Genomic DNA, 21,144 nt, shown 5'->3' with positions numbered 1-21,144 from the left:
CAATAATAATTTTTCTTTTACCTTTTTGAACAACTTCACTCTTTCGATAACTATATTATTTCAAAATTAAAAAAAAATAGATAAATAAAAGAATATGTTTTATCAGAAGACGTTAATTTAGATGACTAAAACTACACTAACTATAGGGTATGTTGGTTGAGTTTGTTTGTTTTTTCTTAAAAAAATAATTTTATATCAAAATAAACAAATTTACATTTTTTATGTGTTGAAAAAATAATTTTAGAAGGGAAGAAGTCAACGAAAACGTGATAGAATTCAATCAGAACATTGCATGAAGAATTGGATCTGACGGAAGCGATGAGGCCACACGCACACTACCATACATTCTCCGCATGCCACGTAAGCATCCAACAAACCAACGTCCACATTCAATGAACCTTAATGCTCGCTTCTTAATTTGATTTTGCTTTCGTTTCTTCCTCTGTATATATACCAACGCAACTCTATTCCTCTTCAACCGTTTCTCACAACAATTTTCCTTTTATTTCCCATTATGGCCCTCGCTTTCACTTCTTCAATCTCCACACCCTCCTCCTTCAAATTTCCATCATCACAACCCAATAACATTCCGCAAATTGGATCAATCACCATTTCGGAGAGGCCCAATGGAGCCGCCGTTAATATCAGACAGAGTTTCGCAAAGCCCGTTAACGCCCAGCCTCCTCGTAAGGATTCCCTTCTTCCTCTCGCAGCAGCATCAACCGCGGTTGCTTCCGGTACGTTTTCTATTATTAATCAATTCATTTCGAATTCATCATGCGCACGTGCCACTGCTAATGCAACCACGTGATTATGTATTCCGTCATCAGAGACGAAAGAGCAAGATCTTCAACAGATAGCCACTGATCTCGACGATGCCTCACCTCTTCAAATCATGGATAGAGCCCTCGCCACATTCGGCCACGACATTGCCATTGCATTCAGGTAATTAACACCACCCTCGTTGCTGATTATTCCGTTAATTGTAACAAAAAGAAAATTTATATTCTAATTATTGTTTATGCGTTGGCGTGGCGCTTTGCAGTGGTGCTGAAGATGTTGCTTTGATCGAGTATGCAAAGTTGACGGGTCGACCCTTCAGGGTTTTCAGTCTGGACACTGGGAGACTCAACCCGGAAACTTATCGATTGTTTGATGCGGTTGAGAAGCATTACGGGATCCGCATTGAGTACATGTTCCCTGATGCTGTTGAGGTTCAGGCATTGGTGAGGAGTAAGGGTTTGTTCTCTTTCTACGAGGATGGTCATCAGGAGTGTTGCAGGGTGAGGAAGGTGAGGCCTTTGAGGAGGGCACTCAAGGGTCTCAGAGCATGGATAACCGGTCAGAGGAAAGACCAGTCACCTGGTACTAGGTCCGAAGTACCGGTTGTTCAGGTGGATCCGGTTTTTGAGGGAATGGATGGTGGAATTGGAAGCTTGGTGAAGTGGAACCCGGTTGCAAATGTGAAGGGCAATGACATTTGGAACTTCCTTAGGACCATGGATGTGCCTGTGAATTCCTTGCATTCACAGGGGTATGTTTCAATTGGGTGTGAGCCCTGCACTAGGCCTGTTTTACCTGGACAACATGAAAGGGAAGGGAGGTGGTGGTGGGAGGATGCCAAAGCTAAGGAATGTGGCCTTCACAAAGGGAATTTAAAGCAGCAGGAGGAGAATGGTGCTCACATTGAAGGAAATGGAAATGGGGTAACCCAAGCTCATGCAAATGGTGTTGCCACTGTGCCTGACATTTTCAACAGCCAGAGTGTAGTTAACTTGAGCAGGACAGGAATTGAGAATTTGGCGAAATTGGAGGACAGGAAAGAACCGTGGCTTGTTGTGCTCTATGCACCATGGTGCCCCTATTGCCAGGTAAACTCAAGTTGTTGTATTGTGTTAAGATTGCCTCACTCACTAAGGTGAGCTGAATTGAAATGTCTGTTATCTAATGAGATTGTATATCATGAATTGCAACAGGCTATGGAGGAATCTTATGTTGAATTGGCGCACAGGTTAGAAGGGTCGGGGATGAAGGTAGGGAAATTTAGAGCTGATGGAGAGCAGAAAGAATTTGCAAGGCGTGAACTGGAATTAGGAAGCTTCCCTACAATAATATTTTTCCCAAAGCATTCGTCTAGGCCAATAAAGTATCCCTCAGAAAAGAGAGATGTTGATTCCTTGATGGCTTTTGTAAATGCCTTAAGATGAGGGTTATCAACAAATTTCTTGACTGTTGGGTTGCAATTCCACTGTGACTTTACATTGGTATAGGCTCATTCACAGATTCTTCTGATAAGTGGTCGGTAGTGGGAATGCAGGTTTCGACTCTAGTTTATACAAATAACATCCTTAGCTTTCAATAGTTTTAGACCATCTTGCGTGGATCTGTGGTAGTAGTCATTCTGTAGGAAGTGATTTATTTTGATCCTTTCCAGATGAGTTATCTGTTTATAAATACATAATACTGTGACTTCATCTCATATGAATATCTGTTATTATCATATCCTAAATTATAGTAGGATGATAAAGAGGCATGAAACTTGTCTTTCCTACACTTTCCTATTTTTGTTGGAGCGTCAGTAATAAGTCTCAAACTATATTTAAATTCGATATTTTATTAACAATATGATTAAACCGCAAAACATCTTTCAAAAGTATTATATATATATATATATATATATATATATATACTATTACCAATACTCCAGTCACTCGTTACCTAGTCTTTCATGTGTTTGTCCTTGTTTATTCTGTATCAAATTACTAATCTTTTTCTTTCTTTCCTCTCCCTCCTTTCTCTGTTATACCCAAGGAATCCTAAATCTAAATCATCATATGCAGTCCATAAGGAAATTGTTTTGAAAAATATTGAATTTATATCACTGTTACAGCACATTTTTTCTACGCCTCATCATGCAGTTATCTTCTTCTTCTCTACTGTTTATTTTATCTGTAATATTATTGGGTTAACAAACAATATTTCCTACAAACTCTTTCTAAAAAGGAGTTTGTTCTATTCCAAAATTGTTTGCATTACTAAGAAACACTGCGCGAGCTGAACAAAATAAATCTCAAGAACCAATATTAACGCCAGAATGACCTTTCTTCTTTTGGTGCACGTGTTTGGTGACGGCCCAGTTCATTGGGCCTTTTTTTTTTTCACCATACCCGCCCTCTTGAGGCATTACTCTTGATATATGATTCTCATTTTAATTTTTATGATATGAGAAGAACTTTTGGTTACGGTTTATTTTTCGGTTCTAAAACTTTTTCATGATTTTCAAAAAAACAACAAATTATAGCCCACTTAATGGCGGAATGATTTGCAAATAGAATAAGAAGATTGCACGGAGATTTTTGTAGGCAACAGTCTGCAATTTCAATTGTCAATAATAGTTTTTTTATGTCAAAACAAAGCACTTTAAGATAAAACCTTCCCTTTTAAGATAAGTTCAATGAGAAATTAAAAAAAAAAAAAAAAGCTAGTTTACTGCAAAATAGAATACGAAGTGGGTGATATTCTAACCAAGGTACTTCCAAAATTCATATTTAAGTGGGTGATATTCTAACCGTGATATTCTAACCAAGGTACTTCCAAAATTCATATTTAAGTGGGTGATATTCTAACCAGGGTACTTCCAAAATTCATATTTAAATTCTTGAGGTAAAAGTTTGAAGTTTACCTTTCAAAAGTTAAGGAAGAGTGTTAATTTTGGAAATTAACAACCCAAAAATAATATTTTGTACTAATTTTTAAGCAAATAAAAGTCATATTAACCAAAGAATTTATCTCCTATTTTAGGCACTAGTGCACTAGTTTGTTAGTCGTTATATTTACTAACATTTTCGTGCATTTATGTCACTGCTCAATAAAATTATGCTCATACAGTTCATATTTTTCTGTTCCACTCTTTTGTAGTTTTATATATTTTTCAAATAAGCAACCATATATCATTAGTAATCTAGTTTCTTATATAAATTTTATTTGGTTCCTAACCAAATTAAAAACATTTTCTTCTCTAAATTTGAGTTATCCACATCTTTAACTGAGTTGAACATGTTATATCATCTTCTATAATTAAGTTAGTGTTGTTAAGCAATTCTTATATATGATTTTGCTTGAATAATCCTATTGGTGTTTGCAATAAAATAGACTGAAAATAATATAATTTTGCAGACATAACTGAAGCAAAAGCATGAAGGACACGTTTGTGGTCTTGAAGGATGTAGTAATCTTGCAGACCAATAATCTAAACCCTCCAATACTTTGATTTGTCGTTGTTGTCAGAACTATATCATACACACGCCATCACTGTCAAGTTGCAGAGTTCTTGTCACTTCTCAAGTGCTCTCTAGTCTGTGTTTGCCTTGCCATCAAAGTTAATTACCTTTCATGAGATATGGCCAAATGAAGTTACTCAATTCTCATTAGTTATTATGATTGCCTCGGATCCTAGATACTAGAGTGAGTGTTGTTAGTCTAGTAAAACTACTGTGTAACTTGGGATATATACATGTACGACAAAATAATGCAAATTATAACTAAAATGACCAAGATTAGGTTTGCATTTTATGTTTGGTATGGTTGAATAACTGTTAGCAACCAATGATCTGATGGAAAATTGAGCCGACAAAGTGGTATTTTGCAGAAAATGCAGCAGTGAATGTGAAGTGGGAAAAGTAAACTCTCACGTTTTACAATTTTGCTTTGTTGCCAGAACCACTATTTCAAGTTCAACAGAAAGACTGCAACAGTTTTTTTGTCCATTAATATACACAGTCTTTACTATGATGCTTAGATTTTTGCCATTTTTTAGTTAAAGGTCTATTATTTGGATCATAGGACGTGAACATGTGGTTGAGGAACCTCACTGTGGTGAGTTTGCTTCCCCTTTCTTCTTTAAGCAAACATAATGATTGTTAATCTTTAACTAATTATCATAATTATTATTAAAATCTAAAGCTTCAAAAGTAGGAAATATATGAGTGGCGTGCTGGTGGCACAAACTTAACTTTCTTGAGATTAAGCAATGAATAGATTTGACAATGCTTGTGATGTAGGCTCATAGTGATTCTGTCTTTCTGCATCAACATGTGTTTTCCATTATGCCATGTATGTGCTTGTGGTAGTTTAATTAACAAAGCCAACTGTGTTTCTCTGTTTGCATCCGGAGCAAAACTGTCACTCCTGCTACTTTTCTGAATGTTACTTGTTTTGTTGCTAACAGGGTTTTCACATGTTCAAATCAATAACAACTCTGCTGGTTATATTCGCTTGTTTTCTACCTCTCAACTAGGTTAAAAAAAGTTATATTTGGTTAGCTTTTCTCAACTAGGTTAAAAATACACTTTCCTTACATAATCATTGTTAGTTATTTGAGCCATTGTGCCTTCTGAAAGCATTACAGCGTTGAAATTTAGAAATATGGTTTTCCTGTTGTAATTTTATGATTAATTACTGTAATGTTATATTAGAATGGACTAGATATTAGATTTTAAAGTTATTCGGCGGCAACACATGTTAGAGCATGTTTTGGGAAGAAAGTTGAATCAGAAGGGAAGGCAAATAGACCAAAAAGAAATGGGGAGCAAAGTCACTGTCTTCCACCAATGAACTGTTGAATTACAGTTTTACCCATTTTTTTTTTCAATTTTCTACTTTCATTTGCGCAAATGTGTCCAAAAACTCTGACAGAAAGCCAAGCCCCTTTCCCAAATTAAGTCCGTGAGATGTCTTTTTTATTAATCCAAATTTAATAATTAAAACATATTTCAACTTTGTGTGGGTGAAGGACATGGAACAAAGAAATAGGTTCAAAATAAAACCTCTTTTGGAGGATTTGGCCTTTGTTAACTTCTCTTTATTATGGAACAAAGAAATAGACTGTTTTAATCCTCTGGTATAGGGTATGTAGGGTTGTAGTTGAAGGGCATTTTAGAGAAAGGAGAAGCGAATCTGAAAAGGGAGAGAGAAGAATAGTTTGGAGTAAAGTGAGAGAAGAGAAGAGAAGAGAAGAGAGTGAAGTAAGTGCAACAAACTAACATCTCCATTATTTGGTGGATATCTCTCCCCGCTTCAATTCTTAACCCCATCCCTCTTCTCCACATTTTCTTCTTCTCTTCACTCACCAACACAACAAAACTCCACCTACCTTAAATACTAAATAATATTTAAATAACTCATAATAATAATAATAATCTTTTGATGAGATAATGCAAGGATTTGCAGGTGAAGCAGAATCAGAAGCAGGGGAGGAGGAAGTGAAGCTCACCCTCCTTTTCAATGGCAAACTCTAAGCTCCTCCTTCTCATTCACATCCTCTTCCTCTCTTTCTACGCTTTGGGTAATCGATAAACTCTTCAAATTTTCCAACTTTACCGTTTTGCAGTGCTCAATTATAGTAATTAACTTGCTTTCAATTTGCATTGCAGCTGAAGCAGAACCGTTACATTCCCTGCTGAAGGACCAAGATGAAGAGGAAGAGAAGCTTCCATTCGTGGGCGTCAACATCGGCACCGACGTCTCCAACCTCCCACCAGCCTCGGACCTGGTCGCGTTCCTTCAACTGCAGAAGATAACGCACGTGCGAATCTACGATGCCAACCCGGACATCCTCAAAGCCCTGTCGGGGACAAAGATTCGGGCCGTCATCAGCGTTCCTAACAACCAGCTCCTCGCCATTGGCTCCTCCAACGCCACCGCAGCTTCCTGGATCGACCGAAACGTCGTCGCTTACTATCCCCAAACCCTCATCGCCGGAATTTCCGTCGGTGACGAGGTCCTCACCACCGTCCCCTCCTCCGCCCCCCTCATTCTCCCCGCCGTTGAGTCCCTCTACAACGCCCTCGTCGCTTCCAACCTCCACCAACAGATCAAGGTCTCAACCCCTCACGCCGCCTCCATCATCCTCGACCCTTTCCCTCCCTCTCAGGCTTACTTCAACGAAACCCTCGTCTCCGTCATTCTCCCTCTCCTTCAGTTCCTCTCCCGCACCGGTTCCCCTCTCATGATGAACCTCTACCCCTACTACGTCTTCATGCAGAACAAGGGCGTGGTTCCTCTCGACAATGCCCTCTTCAAACCCCTCACTCCCAACAAGGAAATGGTCGACCCCAACACCTTGCTTCACTACACCAATGTGCTCGACGCCATGATCGACGCCGCCTATTTCTCCATGAAGAACCTCAACATCACCGATGTTGTTGTTCTTGTCACCGAAACTGGGTGGCCTGCCAAGGGTGACTCCAAGGAGCCTTATGCCACCAAGGACAATGCCGATACCTACAATTCCAACTTGATTCGGCACGTGTTTGATCGCAGTGGATCCCCTTTGCATCCAGAAACTACTTCCAGTGTGTTTATCTACGAACTCTTTAACGAAGACTTGAGGGCCCCGCCGGTGTCGGAGGCCAATTGGGGTTTGTTTTACGGGAACTCTACGCCGGCGTATCTGCTTCATGTGTCCGGAATTGGGACCTTTTTGGCGAACGATACTACGAATCAGACATACTGCATTGCCATGGATGGGTTCGATTCGAAGACGTTGCAGGCTGCGCTGGATTGGGCTTGTGGACCGGGAAGGGCCAATTGTTCGGAGATTCAGCCTGGGGAGAGTTGCTACCAGCCTAATACTGTGAAGAACCATGCTTCTTATGCGTTTGATAGCTACTACCAGAAACAAGGCAAGACTCAAGGAACTTGTGACTTCAACGGGGTGGCTATGATCACCACCACCGATCCCAGTAAGTTCAGTTTTCAGTTTTCTCATTGTCATTTTGCTCAATTAAGCTGCAATCGGAGCCAAGATAAACGAGAAATACAACTTTATTAAATGGGGTGCCGATTTAGAGTAATCATTGTCGGTCTTTCATGTTTTCTCTAATTAGCATACCTTAAGTTTGTGGCAATGGTGCAGAATTAACTGATTAACAACAAAAGGAAAAGTTTTGTGTGACTGTAGTGAGAAATGCTACTTATTTTTGGTAATTAAAAGTTTAGATGTGAGTTAGTTTCGCGAAACTCATTAGGATAACGCCATGACCATTAGTGATTCGAGGGTTTACTCTTTCTGTAACGAAAAGTTCATGTAAATGGGTTTTAGGAAGTTCACAAGAGGTGTGGGAGGTAATGATTCGAGGCACTTTTGTGCGTGGTGCCCACACACTGCAAAATGCCCCCTTTGGTTTGGCATTATTATGTGAAAATTGAAAGAGAAAGTGGGAGCTGGCAATTGCATTTGCATGGACTGGCACCCACTCCACGACTTAGTTGGACACTGGTTTGTCTGAGAGCACACTGTTTCTCCTGACAAATGCTAGGATTCTGGACCGTGTTTCTAGATTACCTTCATGGAGTTGTAATTTTCGTACTCTCCAATTTTTTACAGACCAATTTCTTACTGTACTCTTGCCTCCTAGCTCCACCAAGTACTTTTGAGATATGATCAGTGCCGAATGGGCTCCACAGTTTTGTGTTTTTTTCTCTTTGTTGTCTGTTTCCAGGTATAACAGTTGTGGTTAATATGTTCTTTTTCTTTTATGTGGGGAATACCCTTGCAGGTCACGGGAGCTGTATATTTCCTGGAAGGTAAGATAACAGAAACAACTCCGTATTGTTTTTCTAAAGTATCATATGTTGTCCTGTAATGAGTAGTATCTTTGTTATGCTCAAAATCTCAACATATTGTTATTTTTTAAACAACCTGCATCTTGATTACCCGTTATTATTTCATGTGATGCAGTAAAAAAGTGAGCAACAAAACAAAGGAGGTGGTGAACTCAACCGTGTCGAGCAGTGCAGGGGAAAAGTTTAGGCTCAAAACCTTTAACAGCATAAAAATAAGTGCAATTCACAACGTTTTGCACATTTTCTTGGCTGCGTCTCTCCCTACTTTGTTGTTGGTGCTTTTATGAGGTGCAAATAATTCAATTTTTTGTTCTTTTTGGAATTTTGAATTTCATAGAGTTAAGGATAAGGTCATAAGAGGAGAGGAATCGTGCATGTTTTGTAGGTCTAAACTTTTAGGGCTTATTTAGATGCTTCCTTTTATTAGAAAGTAGCGTTGATTATTTTTCGTGGGGCTCTTGTAATTAACGTACGTATTTCTTAATCAATTTGTTTAGAATGTGTCACCACCATTGTTGGCTAAAGATTTATCTGAATATTTGTATACCAAATACCAAACAATTTTAATTTATTTTCACCGGAAAAGAAAATTCAGAAGTTAGTTTTGAAAGGTTGTTGTCTAGCTGAGAATGCATTTTTTTTCTCCTTACCAAAAAAGGTAGCAGTAAACGTGCCTTAAAGTTATGGAATACACGTATATAATTAATTTGAATATTTTTAAATTGTGTAGCAAACTAAATAATTTCAGAATATAACATAAGTGATGTTTAAATAACTTATTAAAACAAAAAAGAATCTCTTTTTTAAACTGTGAAGATTATTAAAACAAAAAGAACTAAATAACGCAAATTTAGTATTTTTTTACTATTTTTAAAATTATAATTAATATCTTGAAAAATATTTAAATAGTTACGATTTAATTGAATAGTCTAACCAATGATATAATGTAAATGTATGTGTTTCAATAATTATAAATATAGATTCGAATAATATATGTTAAATAAAAATAATGATATATATTATCATATAAATAAGTTACAGAGTTACTTCATATTGTCACATTTTCTTTTTCAAATTGAATAAATTATAGTAAGAACCTGTTTTTATATTTTAAAATAAGAAATAAGCTACATTAATATAAGTATTACAGGGTTTAGGGACAACTTAGACATTCATGGATGAAGAAATGAAAATGATGAAAAAGTAAAAGAAATGCGGTGAACGTGGATCGGATACGTGACATCTTCAGTCTGACGCTCTCCCAGCTGAGCTATCAGAAATAAGCTATGTTAATATAAGTATTAAAGAATTTAGCGACAACTTAGATATTCATGGATGAAGAAATGAAAATGATGAAAAAGTAAAAAAAATGCGGTGAACGTGGATCGAACACGTGACCTTCAGATCTTCAGTCTGACGCTCTCCCAACTGAGCTATCCCCGCAATTGATTCATTTAGTATACTTTGGCAATAAAAACAAATTGAAATTCTCTTACTACGTCTGTTAATATTCAGAGAAGGTAATTACTTAATTATTAAAAATCTTCAAACGTTAGTAAAATTAAATGACTGAATTTTGTAAAAGAAATCAATATACTTAATAAACTCATGATGCATTCCAACTTATTACTAAATTTTTAGACTTAAATACATTTTTTTCTAATTTTTTTTAATTTAGAGTACAAATTAAAAATATTTTTCTTTTATTTTGACACAATTTAATTTTTAATTTTAAAATTACATGTAAATTTAATATTTTTAATTAAATTTTGTAAATTTATTTAAAATTTTAAACACTTTTTATAATAATTTCTTAATTAACATCCAAATAAAATACGAAAATATATTAATATAAACAATTTATATATTATGTTTGAAACCTTAAATATATTTAAAATATTTTAATTTAAAAAATTAAATTCAAGAAAAATAAAAAATAAGAAAAGTATTTAACCAAAAATTTTATCTCATTTTTATTCCTCGGTGTAAGCAGGGTTTTACTGGACACCCTTATGCACGTACGGCTATGTGGTATGTGCCGTTTTAACCTTGTTCAAAGCGTTGCGTTTTGATAGTCGTGCAAAAACGGCATGAAATTTGAAATATGAGTAGTAGAATGCCTCTGGGATTACTCTTCTCTTCACTTGCTTCATCATCGTTTATCATAAACCCTAGAATTTTTGGATCGTTTCGCATTTCATCTCCGATGTCTTGGGCCTGCAAAAAATGCACTTTCTTGAACCCTCCTTCTCAAAAATGGGAGTGCGAAATTTGTCTGTCCTCTGCGTCCCCAAGGGGTCCTTCTTCTTCGTCTTCGTCGCCTCCGAAATGGTCCTGCAAGGCCTGCACTTTCTTAAACCCTTACAACAACTCCTCTTGCGAAGTCTGCGCTACTCGATGCCCCGTTCTTTCCCTTTCCAATCTCGTCGATTTGACTGACGGCACTGACCACGATTCTTCCGTTGGCTCTGTTTTCTTCCCTCTTCGACCCTGCAACAAGAGAAAGGCCATCGATGAAGTTCATGTTGTCGAGGATGATGATGATGATGTTGTTGATACTTCAAAGAAGGTTAAGCCGTTCAATAAGGATACACGTACCACCGGCGATGGTGAGCTTTTTTTATTCGTTTCTATTGTTTTAATGTCTGCAAAATACGTGGTTTATGAAATGCTATCGTATGTGGCAGAGAATGCGGAGTCGGGAAAAGCTTTTAGTACGTTTAAGGTACTGAGTTACAATGTCTGGTTCCGGGAAGATTTGGAGTTGCAGAAGAGGATGAAGGCTATTGGTGATCTTGTTCAGTTGCATTCCCCTGACTTTATCTGCTTCCAGGTTTCAATATTTGTGCCGTAACTATCTTTCTTATTTGATGACTTTATTTGAAGTTTTGTCGCTTTGTGTAATTTGGACCTCTGCTACCTCAGGAGGTTACTCCTAATATATATGATATATTCAAGCAATCTACCTGGTGGAGTGTGTACCGTTGCTCGGTTTCTTCTGAGATGGCTTATTCAAGACCATACTTCTGTATGGTGGTAAGTTTGATATCTTTGAACCTTTGCCTCTGTATTGATACATACATGTTCGGTGGTTTCTAGACTGAACCCCCTTTATAGTCCATGTGCTGCATTTATTTTTGCTGACCTGAATACTACTTCACGTTAAATATATCACCATTTTTGGTGTGATTGCCAGTGTTTTTTTCTGCTAACATGCAGTTTGTTCACAGGACTCAGGAGTCTTTAGAAAGTAGGAACAAATCTGTTCATACTCACATATTGATAAATATGTGCTGATACGTTATAATACTTATAATCATCGTGATTGTCTATCCTTTGAACTTGTTGTTGCTGGTTTGGCATTTAATGGCTTGACTGCATTTAGATAGAAGTTATTTTTTACAGTTGTTGTAGGTTATATTTACTTTTAAGTGAGCACTTTATCTGGCGAAGAGGTAGTTTATGTTTTCTGCCATATCTGTGTACACAATTGCAGCTAAGCAAACTGCCTGTTAAGTCTTTCCGCAACAAGCCCTTCAGCAATTCCGTTATGGGAAGAGAACTTTGCATTGCCGAAGTTGAAGCTGAAAATGGCAAGTCATTGGTTATTGCCACTAGCCATCTTGAGAGTCCCTGTCCAGGTCCCCCCAAATGGGATCAGATGTTCAGCAAGGAAAGAGTAGTTCAGGCCAATGAGGCTTTAGACCTTCTCAATAATGAGGCAAATGTTGTTTTTGGAGGTGACATGAACTGGGATGATAAAGGTGATGGCCAATATCCGTTGCAAGATGGATGGATCGATGCCTGGGCTCATCTAAGGCCAGATGAAAGTGGTTGGACTTATGACACCAAGACGAACCAGATGTTGACAGGCAATCGTACTCTCCAGAAGCGATTAGATCGCTTCATTTGTCATTTAACTGATTTTAAGATCATTAGTGTTGACATGATTGGGATGGAAGTAATACCTGGTCTTTCATACAACAAAGAGAAGAAAGTAAGAAATGAGATCAAACAACTGGTACTTCCAGTTTTGCCTAGTGATCATTATGGTCTTCTTTTGACAATTTCTAGTGTGTAATGCCTGTCTGGAGAATCTGGCTTTCCGGTGAACCCTTTGTTTTGATGTTCTAAGGCATGTTTTGCAGCAATTTTGTACAGATTACAGGAAAAATGCAATGGAGACGCTACTGACATTGTATATATGGGGACAAATGCTGTATTTTTTCGAACTTTAATCTGCTTTTGATATATATAATTTCCCTTCCTCTGTATTGCATTTTTCTTGAAATTCGAATGGGTTATACTATTCTGTAATTATAGTATTGTTTTATTTTGGCCAGCAATCTCTAGTTGCTTAGGATATAGTACCGACAGGTGGCAATCCCATCCCTAAATTCATCTCTGGAAATATTGCCAAAAGAGTCCAACACTACCAAAATTTTAGCCAATGGTAATAGGGTGTCTGACGAGACTCATTAAATTTGGTGCTTTGCTTGCAAATAGCTTCTGAAATTCGTTGGTTTGAAATCCTCACGTGTAAAATTCTCTTTGCTATTCTGTCAGAATATTAAGTATTTAGTTCAAATTCTGAGAAATGCGATTTCCGTAATAAAATTTAAGCGTGTTTATAAGCATTCGAGAGTTATTTAATAGAATAGTAAAATAATTCACCCTTGAAATTGATTATTCTGCTTATTTGATCGAGAATTCGAGCTAATACATGCTGAGATGGCCACTGGTTCTTTATCTTTGTAATAATCATCAAGGAAATCAGGACTTTTCAAAAGAATGTATCCACTCAAGTGCTAACATTCTTTGTGGTGAAGCTGTTTCATTTGAATAAAAACAATTCTGAGAATTATTAGTGTTCTAATTTGTGTACAGTTTACATAATTTCTTACTTCTCAAAGAACGTTTATCATCAATCAATCTTTCAACTCAAGCTTCTCAACACAGTCATCCATTACTTTTTCTCTCTTCCCTATAGCTATCCGCTCTAAAGTTTAGACAGGATTCAATAACTTATGTTTAAAAATAATTAAGAGCGAAAAGCCTATAACATAGTTTAACATTTGTAAGAAAGTAATTCTGAGTTCTGTGGTGTGCTTGGTTGATAATTTGGTTAAGACTTGTGACGACAAAACAAGGAGGATCCTTGGCATTTGAGTGAAGTTATTTGTTGAAACTATAGTATTGATTATACGAGGGATCCAGTGGCCCTATACTGCTTTCATTTCAAATTGCATTTATTAATTTGGCAGTATGATTCCATTTCAATGCAAAATCATAAATAGGTTTGTGACCATCATTACTTAATTCATTCACTGCAAATGTTGCCCCAGAAAACACAGATGGGGTCTAGTCCCTGAATATGAAGAAAAGTAATTGAAAAATAGTAAAAGAAATGCGGTGAACGTGGATCGAACACGTGACCTTCAGATCTTCAGTCTGACGCTCTCCCAACTGAGCTATCCCCGCAATTGCACAAACTTTTCTAGTTATGCATGTCATTTCTTTTCATAAATTTGTTAATCTATCAAGAACGGAAAACTGACAAAGTGAAAAAGGTTTTTTGTCTATTACACCTGAGTAAACTGAACAACGTGCAGAGCTAATAATGCAATCAATTTAAAAAAAAAAAAATTACAATCAAATTTTAAAGCAAAAATACTTTATAGAGCCATTTTAATAATACTTTTTTTTTAAATTGCAAATTTTTTTTTTCATTAGCTTTGTAACCTCAAAATAAATATGAAGTTTTTGGAGAATTTGTTTCTTCTAACATTTATTGGTGTGCGCGCGCGTGTATAATTAAATTATATATTATTTTTAAAGTGTTGTATATTTTCTCTCGATTAAAGAGTACTATAAACTCGAGTACTATAAACTTTTTTGTTGTGGAAAAACTTAAAATCTACGACGTATTAAGATAATGCAGTGTGTATTCTTTCATACGTTTTTTGTAAATTTCTAAAACTCTTCATCTTTACCATTTTTACATAGTATAATGTTATTCTCCATTCCTGACAATGTTATTTTTAAATATTATATTAAATATGAGGAACATGTATTTCTTTTATAAGATTATTTTTTATATCAAACACTTCATTTAGTTAATTTAAAATATATATTAACTTATTATAGCTAGGGATGTCAACAGGGCGGGTAGGGTACAGATAGTAGCTCTCCCGTACCATACCCGCAAGATAAATATCCGTCCCGTATCCGTATCCATATTCATTGGGTATCTGTCTATTTTTTTATATTCGTGGGTATCCACGGGTATTTATAAAATTATTTAAAAAATAAATATTTAATCATAAATTCAAATAAAATAAAATAAAATACATCACTGTCATCAATTTGTAATAAAGTTCAAACAAATTCAAGTTCATACAAGTCCAAATAATTATAAAAAAAAAATATAAAATGACGTTCAACACGATGAAAATTCTTTAATTAGTGCTTTGATGAACAAACTCACTCTCTCCAATTGATGTCTATTGATGAGAAAAAATTTGGTTAGCATGTTTTTTACTAATATATATATATATATATATATATATATATATATATATATATATAAAGGGTATTTTTGTGAATTAAAGTTTAGCGGGTACGGATATCTACAGATATGGATATTATGATACCCGTACCCGCCCCTTTAACATGCGGGCATCAAAAATATCCGTACCCGCGAATAGTGGATATCCATTTTTAATATCCATTTTCTATCTATTGCGGGTTTTATCCGTAAATTTCTGCAGGTACGGATATTTATAACATCCTGATTATAGCAATTGAACTCAGATTTTATAATGGTCTTTAATATTTTTTCTGACCCTTTACCTTCTTTATAACTATTAACCTTACTATATCTCGAAGCAAGTAGAGAGTGATCCTGTTACAGTCTAATTATAGTTTCTAGTTTTTTAAAACGTAATATGTAAACTAGTATCTAAAGATGTGGGTAAATAGTTATTTTTAATTGTTTTCTAAGTTTGACTTTCTTCACCATATAATAATCTTACTTGATCTCTGTTTTAATTTTTTTTTCACTCCATCTATACCATTATTAACACTTGTTTGAGGGACAGCGGTGCTTAGTTTAGATACACTTGCCACATTTGCATTATCTTATAATAATAACTCCTTTCACCATTATTATCACCACCACATTCCTTGTTTTTTTAATTTGTATTTTAGGATTATTTTACATAAACTAGAAATATAAATACATTTTCTTGATTCTAGTAATGTTGTTGTGTAAATTACCGTAAATGATTGCGCTATAAATAAACCGATGACTATAAATCTTGTATTAAAGTTTGAAAGTGTTGACTCTTTTTGAGTTGGTATTGTCAGTAGTAACTGTAAATGAATGCACTATAAATATACCAATCATGAGCCTTTTGAAATGTGCCTCAGCTTCAGTTTTTTGCATAATAATTGGTAACAACATTTGCACGAATCAAGTATGTTCCTTCTTCGTGTTGCCATGCAAATGCTTATGCTTCTTAACTCCACAACTTTATTAATTGCAGCAATTGAAACCATGCCCAGTTGAAAATGATATAAATACTTAAACTCTGACTCAAACAATTTTTATCATGTTGAATCACAAAATTGGATTCCTTTTCTCGATAACTTATTAGAATTAGGGTTAGGGTTAGGGATGAGTAAAATGTCAGATGCACGTGACTTGAATTCACCAACTTCAATATTAATACAGAGACCGAAAAAAAAGTAAAAAAGATTAAAAATATTAGCACGAGTGAGTCTTTGTTACTGCGGGTGCTGACACTGCTATATATTTTGTTGATTTAACATGTTAAATGGATGCAGGTGAGTGGGACCACTGTGAAGCATGTGATCACGATGCTCCTTTATTTGTTCAACTGGATGACAACTCACTCCATCTTTCTTTGCTTTCGCTACCAAACAAAACTTAACTCACATCGTAGGTTACCCCTTTTCTTCTCTTAAATCACATAAATACACCAAAAAATAATTAATTAGTAAAAACATAGAAGTTATTGTAATTTTACTTTTAATTAGTTAATCAAAGTTAAGTGTAATGTAGTATAAAAATAAAACCGTGAACTTTTGTTTCTAAATACGCACAACTTCACTTTCACTTGTCCCACATTTCCTTCCACCGACCAAAAAAAAATTGCAAACCAAAGTAAAATTAAAACCACCAAAGGAGAAGGACGAGGAGAACCTAGAAAAAGTGAAACATTGTTTAGTTGTAGACTTGGTTGTAGGGTGTTTTCTGTATTATTGGTCTCTGTTATAATTTATAAATCTGTTTTCTAATAAACATCACAAAATAAAAAAACAAAACAAACGCAGACAGATCTATAATGTAGAGGTTCACACACTACATTATAAGCAGCAAGTTACCACACCTTACTCTTCCGAGGTCAGTGTATGCAAAATGAGACCATGCAAGTGTAATCTTCTCTCTTTCCTCATTCTTCTTGTCACATTTCCTTTTGCTTTCGTCCACTGTGAAGACCCTTATCGCTACCTCACTTGGAAGGTCACCTATGGCGACATCTACCCTCTTGGTGTTAAACAAACGGTATTTTCTTACTTCCACTCTTCATATCTGTTCTTCTCAGAAAGAAAAATTTTCTTGCTTTATGCTCAGCACAGGTTGGGGTAGGGTACCCTTTGATGAAAATGTTTGGGTTCAATGTGGTTCTTGGTTCCAATCCTGCAGGGGATCTTGATTAATGGCCAGTTTCCGGGGCCTCAAATAGACGCTGTTACAAATGACAACTTGATTATCAATGTCTATAACTACCTCAGAGAGCCATTCCTCATTTCTTGGTACATTCTTGCATCTTAGTCTTATCCGCATTGTTCTGCTTTTGTTCCTTAATTTCTGTCCTGGAAGCATGCCTTTTATGAAAGTTATACACTTTCTGTGCAGATTTTAAATAACAACTATTCGAAGTTCCTACCTTTTTTTTTATCCATCAAAATTACGCTTTCCGTTCCTTAACTTTTCTGATAACTTATTTCAGTTTTTTCCTTCCCTGGAAAAAGAAATTCAGAGCCCACATAATACTTTATATTTGATATATCAAGTTAGTGTGGTATTTTAACAAAATCTACTAATTTGCCTCAGTACATGAGAAAGAGGGAAATCTTGCTATATACAGGGGCATGCAAACTTGTGAACTTTTTTGTCTTTGTCAATGCTATCTTTTTGGTCTCTTTTCTAATAATCAATCATTTAGAGAATTTTTTTGTAAAAACCATTTGCAAACAAACAGTAAATTAGAGGTTAGATTCCCTTTTTTAATGACGCTTTACGGTGAAATCTGTGTCCTATATTAAGGAACGCGTGGATTATGTTTCCATGAGTGGCTGCATAAAAGTATTCATCTTTACAATATTCTGTTTGAGCATCTTGCAATTGACCGACTCTATAGATCCGTGCTATTAAAATAGTATATTTGAGCAGTTGGCAACTTAGGAAGGTCACCTAGCACATTCTAGATGTCTTAACTACAGTCTCTGTCCTATATTGGCGTGGTTGAGTCTACATAAGACTCCATATCTTCATAGAGAGTGCCCATGAGACTTCTCTGGGACCATGCTACATGAGATGGTAAAAGGCCCAACACTATTTTATTGACAATAATCTTTTATTTGATTTGACAAAATTGGATCATATCCCTACTATAACAAATGTATATGCTAACTTTGCTGAACTGATGTTCTTTCCGAGGTTGTTTATCCAACGTCCAATCATTACCAATGATTCTTACAAACACAGAAGTTATATAGTGTGTTTATGTAGCAGGTAGAAACAATTGCGTTTGTGAGAATTTGATTTGATGATCTTAGCATGTTTTCTGCAGGAATGGGTTACAGCACAGGAGGAACTCTTGGCAGGATGGAGTGGAGGGCACAAATTGCCCAATTCCACCTGGGAGGAACCTCACATATGCTATTCAGGTAAAAGACCAGATTGGTAGTTATTTCTACTTCCCATCTCTTGGAATGCACAAAGCTGCTGGAGCATTTGGTGGCATCAGAATCTGGAGCCGCCCTCTCATTCCTGTCCCTTTTCCTCCTCCTGCTGGAGACTTTACCATACTTGCTGGAGATTGGTTCAAGCTAGACCACCGAGTAAACCCTTCGCATTCATTTCTATTTATCCTTTCTTCATCATTCCATTTATACTTACGCTTTGTTATTGTAGAGACTGAGACGAGTACTAGAGAATGGTCATAATCTCCCTTTCCCTGATGGCCTTCTTATCAATGGACGCGGTTGGAATGGAAACACATTCACTGTTGATCAAGGTAGGTAGCCAAATAACTTGTCATTGTTAATTTTCAAAATGCAAGCTTTTATTACAGCACTATTTCAATGCCTTATCTGCAGGTAAGACTTATAGATTCAGGATATCAAATGTGGGGCTCACAACATCAATCAACTTTAGAATCCAGGGTCACAGTTTGAAACTTGTGGAGGTGGAAGGATCTCATACCCTCCAAAACTCCTATTCTTCCCTTGACATCCATCTTGGACAGTCCTATTCCGTGCTGGTCACAGCTGATCAACCTGTCAAGGATTACTACATAGTTGTCTCTACAAGATTCACCAGACGGATACTCACAACAACTTCCATTCTTCATTACAGCTATTCACGCATTGGGGTTTCTGGACCAGTTCCTCCAGGGCCTACCCTTGATATCACATCATCAGTTTATCAGGCTAGAACTATCCGGTATTCTTTTGGTTGGATATTGCTATTCTGTTGTTTAACTTTATAACTATTGGAGTACATATTATTGTTACACGTTGAGCTAATGCACAATTTGGTCCTTGAAGTGGTAATTGTGTTGCCTTGGTGCTTGATATATACAGGAGACAAATTTGCATTAACTGTTACATGATGCACCTGTTAGGATTATACCAGTAATTTAGTATTCTGTTTTGATGATCCCAAACCAGGTGGAACCTGACAGCAAGTGGGCCAAGACCAAACCCTCAGGGATCTTACCACTATGGATTGATCCAACCGAGCCGGACCATCATGCTTGCAAACTCTGCTCCTTACATCAATGGCAAGCAGAGGTACGCTGTGAATGGTGTCTCATACGTTGCACCAGATACCCCTTTGAAAATAGCCGACTACTTCAACATCCAAGGAGTTTTCTACGTTGGAAGCATTCCTACCAATCCAAACGGTGGCAATAATGCCTACCTCCAAACCTCTGTCATGGGGGCCAATTTCCACGAGTTCGTGGAGATTGTGTTCCAAAATTGGGAGGATTCCGTGCAGTCATGGCATATTGATGGCTATTCCTTCTTTGTTGTAGGGTATGCCCCATAGCTTTTTACTATTTAACCAACTAAATCTGCATTGCATTCATGTAATCACAGTGTAACAACAACTAACATGATTTTGTTTTGTGAGGTGAATAATAGGTTTGGCAGCGGACAGTGGACACAAGACAGTAGAGTACACTACAATCTGAGAGACACGGTCGCTAGATGCACCGTACAGGTGTATCCAAGGTCGTGGACTGCAATCTACATGGCACTAGACAACGTGGGAATGTGGAACATAAGGTCCGAGAATTGGGCAAGGCAATACTTGGGACAACAATTTTATCTGAGGGTGTATACACCATCGAAGTCATGGAGAGACGAATATCCTGTCCCAAAGAATGCACTTCTTTGTGGCAGGGCAAGTGGTCGTCGCACAAGGCCTTTCTAGTTTCATAATTCGATTTATTTAGGTTGTAGCTAGCTACATGCATCGCAGTTGCACCATGTCACGAGAGGGTGGCATATTTACTACGGGTATTTCAATTTTTTGAGATGTGTAGTAATGGTAGTAGTAAGTATGAACTTCAAAGTTCCATCATTTTCACGTATTCATTAATAAATCAGATGCTGAAGAAGAAAGAGCCAGCATTTTTGGAAGTACGTGAACCAAAAGTATGGTCACCCGTGACTCTGACCAATGTAGTATTGTCTTCAACGTACTCGTGTCTCTGACTCGGTATGCGTTTTTCTTTTATAATTTTGTATAGTACAAAGCAAAAACGTTTTGGATGGGAGGGCGTACATATGTCTCAGAAAATAAATAAAATTTATTTACAATCATTGAGTAAAGGCCTAATAATTGAGATTATAATAAAAATATTTTCTTTTAGAATCATTGAAACAGAAAATGTTTTTTTAATTTGTTTCCTTGTATAAAAAAAAATGTTATAGGACAAGTGTATTTCATCTTTCATGATTAGTGTTCTCTTATCCTCACAAGAACTGTAATGTTATGAGAAAAAAGTTATAGAAATAAGAGTATTTTATCTTTTATATTTAATAATACTAATTATTTTTTATATGTGTTTTTAATAGCAAAAGAAATATTAATAATAACATTAATTTTGTAAAATCGTACAACTGGTCATTAACTATTTTTTTGCATTTGTGTAAAAGAATATGACAATACTTGTTTTACCTTAATAATTCATCTAT

The 21,144-nt window shown here is 36.2% G+C and overlaps 4 protein-coding genes and 2 non-coding genes across 7 annotated transcripts; 4 read left to right on the top strand and 2 right to left on the bottom strand.

Moving 5' to 3' along the window:
- Window positions 1-464: 464 nt before the first annotated feature.
- LOC114174957 (5'-adenylylsulfate reductase 3, chloroplastic-like) lies at window positions 465-2,479 on the top strand. Its single transcript, XM_028059692.2, has 4 exons — window positions 465-737; window positions 831-945; window positions 1,046-1,871; window positions 1,977-2,479. The coding sequence occupies exons 1-4, from the start codon at window positions 515-517 to the stop codon at window positions 2,205-2,207; spliced, it is 1,395 nt and encodes a 464-aa protein (XP_027915493.1). The 5' UTR covers window positions 465-514; the 3' UTR covers window positions 2,208-2,479.
- Window positions 2,480-6,033: 3,554 nt separating this feature from the next.
- On the top strand, window positions 6,034-9,131 carry LOC114179136 (O-Glycosyl hydrolases family 17 protein). The gene is made up of 4 exons (XM_028065363.2): window positions 6,034-6,343; window positions 6,432-7,742; window positions 8,559-8,586; window positions 8,741-9,131. Exons 1-4 carry the CDS (start codon window positions 6,283-6,285, stop codon window positions 8,910-8,912), a joined length of 1,572 nt encoding a protein of 523 aa, XP_027921164.1. The 5' UTR covers window positions 6,034-6,282; the 3' UTR covers window positions 8,913-9,131.
- Window positions 9,132-9,995: 864 nt separating this feature from the next.
- Window positions 9,996-10,068, bottom strand: TRNAF-GAA (transfer RNA phenylalanine (anticodon GAA)). The gene has a single exon. It is a non-coding gene; the product is annotated as a tRNA-Phe (tRNA).
- A 620-nt stretch (window positions 10,069-10,688) lies between these two features.
- Window positions 10,689-12,899, top strand: LOC114176342 (endonuclease/exonuclease/phosphatase family protein). Of its 2 annotated transcripts, XM_028061359.2 has the most exons (4): window positions 10,693-11,234; window positions 11,313-11,458; window positions 11,551-11,661; window positions 12,122-12,899. In XM_028061359.2, the coding sequence occupies exons 1-4, from the start codon at window positions 10,730-10,732 to the stop codon at window positions 12,704-12,706; spliced, it is 1,347 nt and encodes a 448-aa protein (XP_027917160.1). In that variant the 5' UTR covers window positions 10,693-10,729; the 3' UTR covers window positions 12,707-12,899. The 2 variants fall into 2 exon arrangements, with proteins under 2 accessions (XP_027917159.1, XP_027917160.1); XM_028061358.2 differs by having other exon boundaries at window positions 10,689-11,458.
- Window positions 12,900-14,033: 1,134 nt separating this feature from the next.
- On the bottom strand, window positions 14,034-14,106 carry TRNAF-GAA (transfer RNA phenylalanine (anticodon GAA)). Its single transcript has one exon. It is a non-coding gene; the product is annotated as a tRNA-Phe (tRNA).
- A 2,882-nt stretch (window positions 14,107-16,988) lies between these two features.
- Window positions 16,989-20,586, top strand: LOC114175743 (L-ascorbate oxidase homolog). The gene is made up of 7 exons (XM_028060530.2): window positions 16,989-17,215; window positions 17,357-17,466; window positions 18,507-18,777; window positions 18,851-18,953; window positions 19,036-19,381; window positions 19,609-19,977; window positions 20,086-20,586. Exons 1-7 carry the CDS (start codon window positions 17,069-17,071, stop codon window positions 20,375-20,377), a joined length of 1,638 nt encoding a protein of 545 aa, XP_027916331.1. The 5' UTR covers window positions 16,989-17,068; the 3' UTR covers window positions 20,378-20,586.
- Window positions 20,587-21,144: the final 558 nt, after the last annotated feature.

Source organism: Vigna unguiculata, chromosome 3 (genome assembly GCF_037176805.1).
Source record: "Vigna unguiculata cultivar grain cowpea cultivar isolate G323 ecotype 2 chromosome 3, ASM3717680v1, whole genome shotgun sequence".
Classification (NCBI taxonomy): domain Eukaryota; kingdom Viridiplantae; phylum Streptophyta; class Magnoliopsida; order Fabales; family Fabaceae; genus Vigna; species Vigna unguiculata.
The sequence above is the reverse complement of the archived record's forward strand: the minus strand, read 5'-3'. Positions and strand labels throughout refer to the sequence as shown.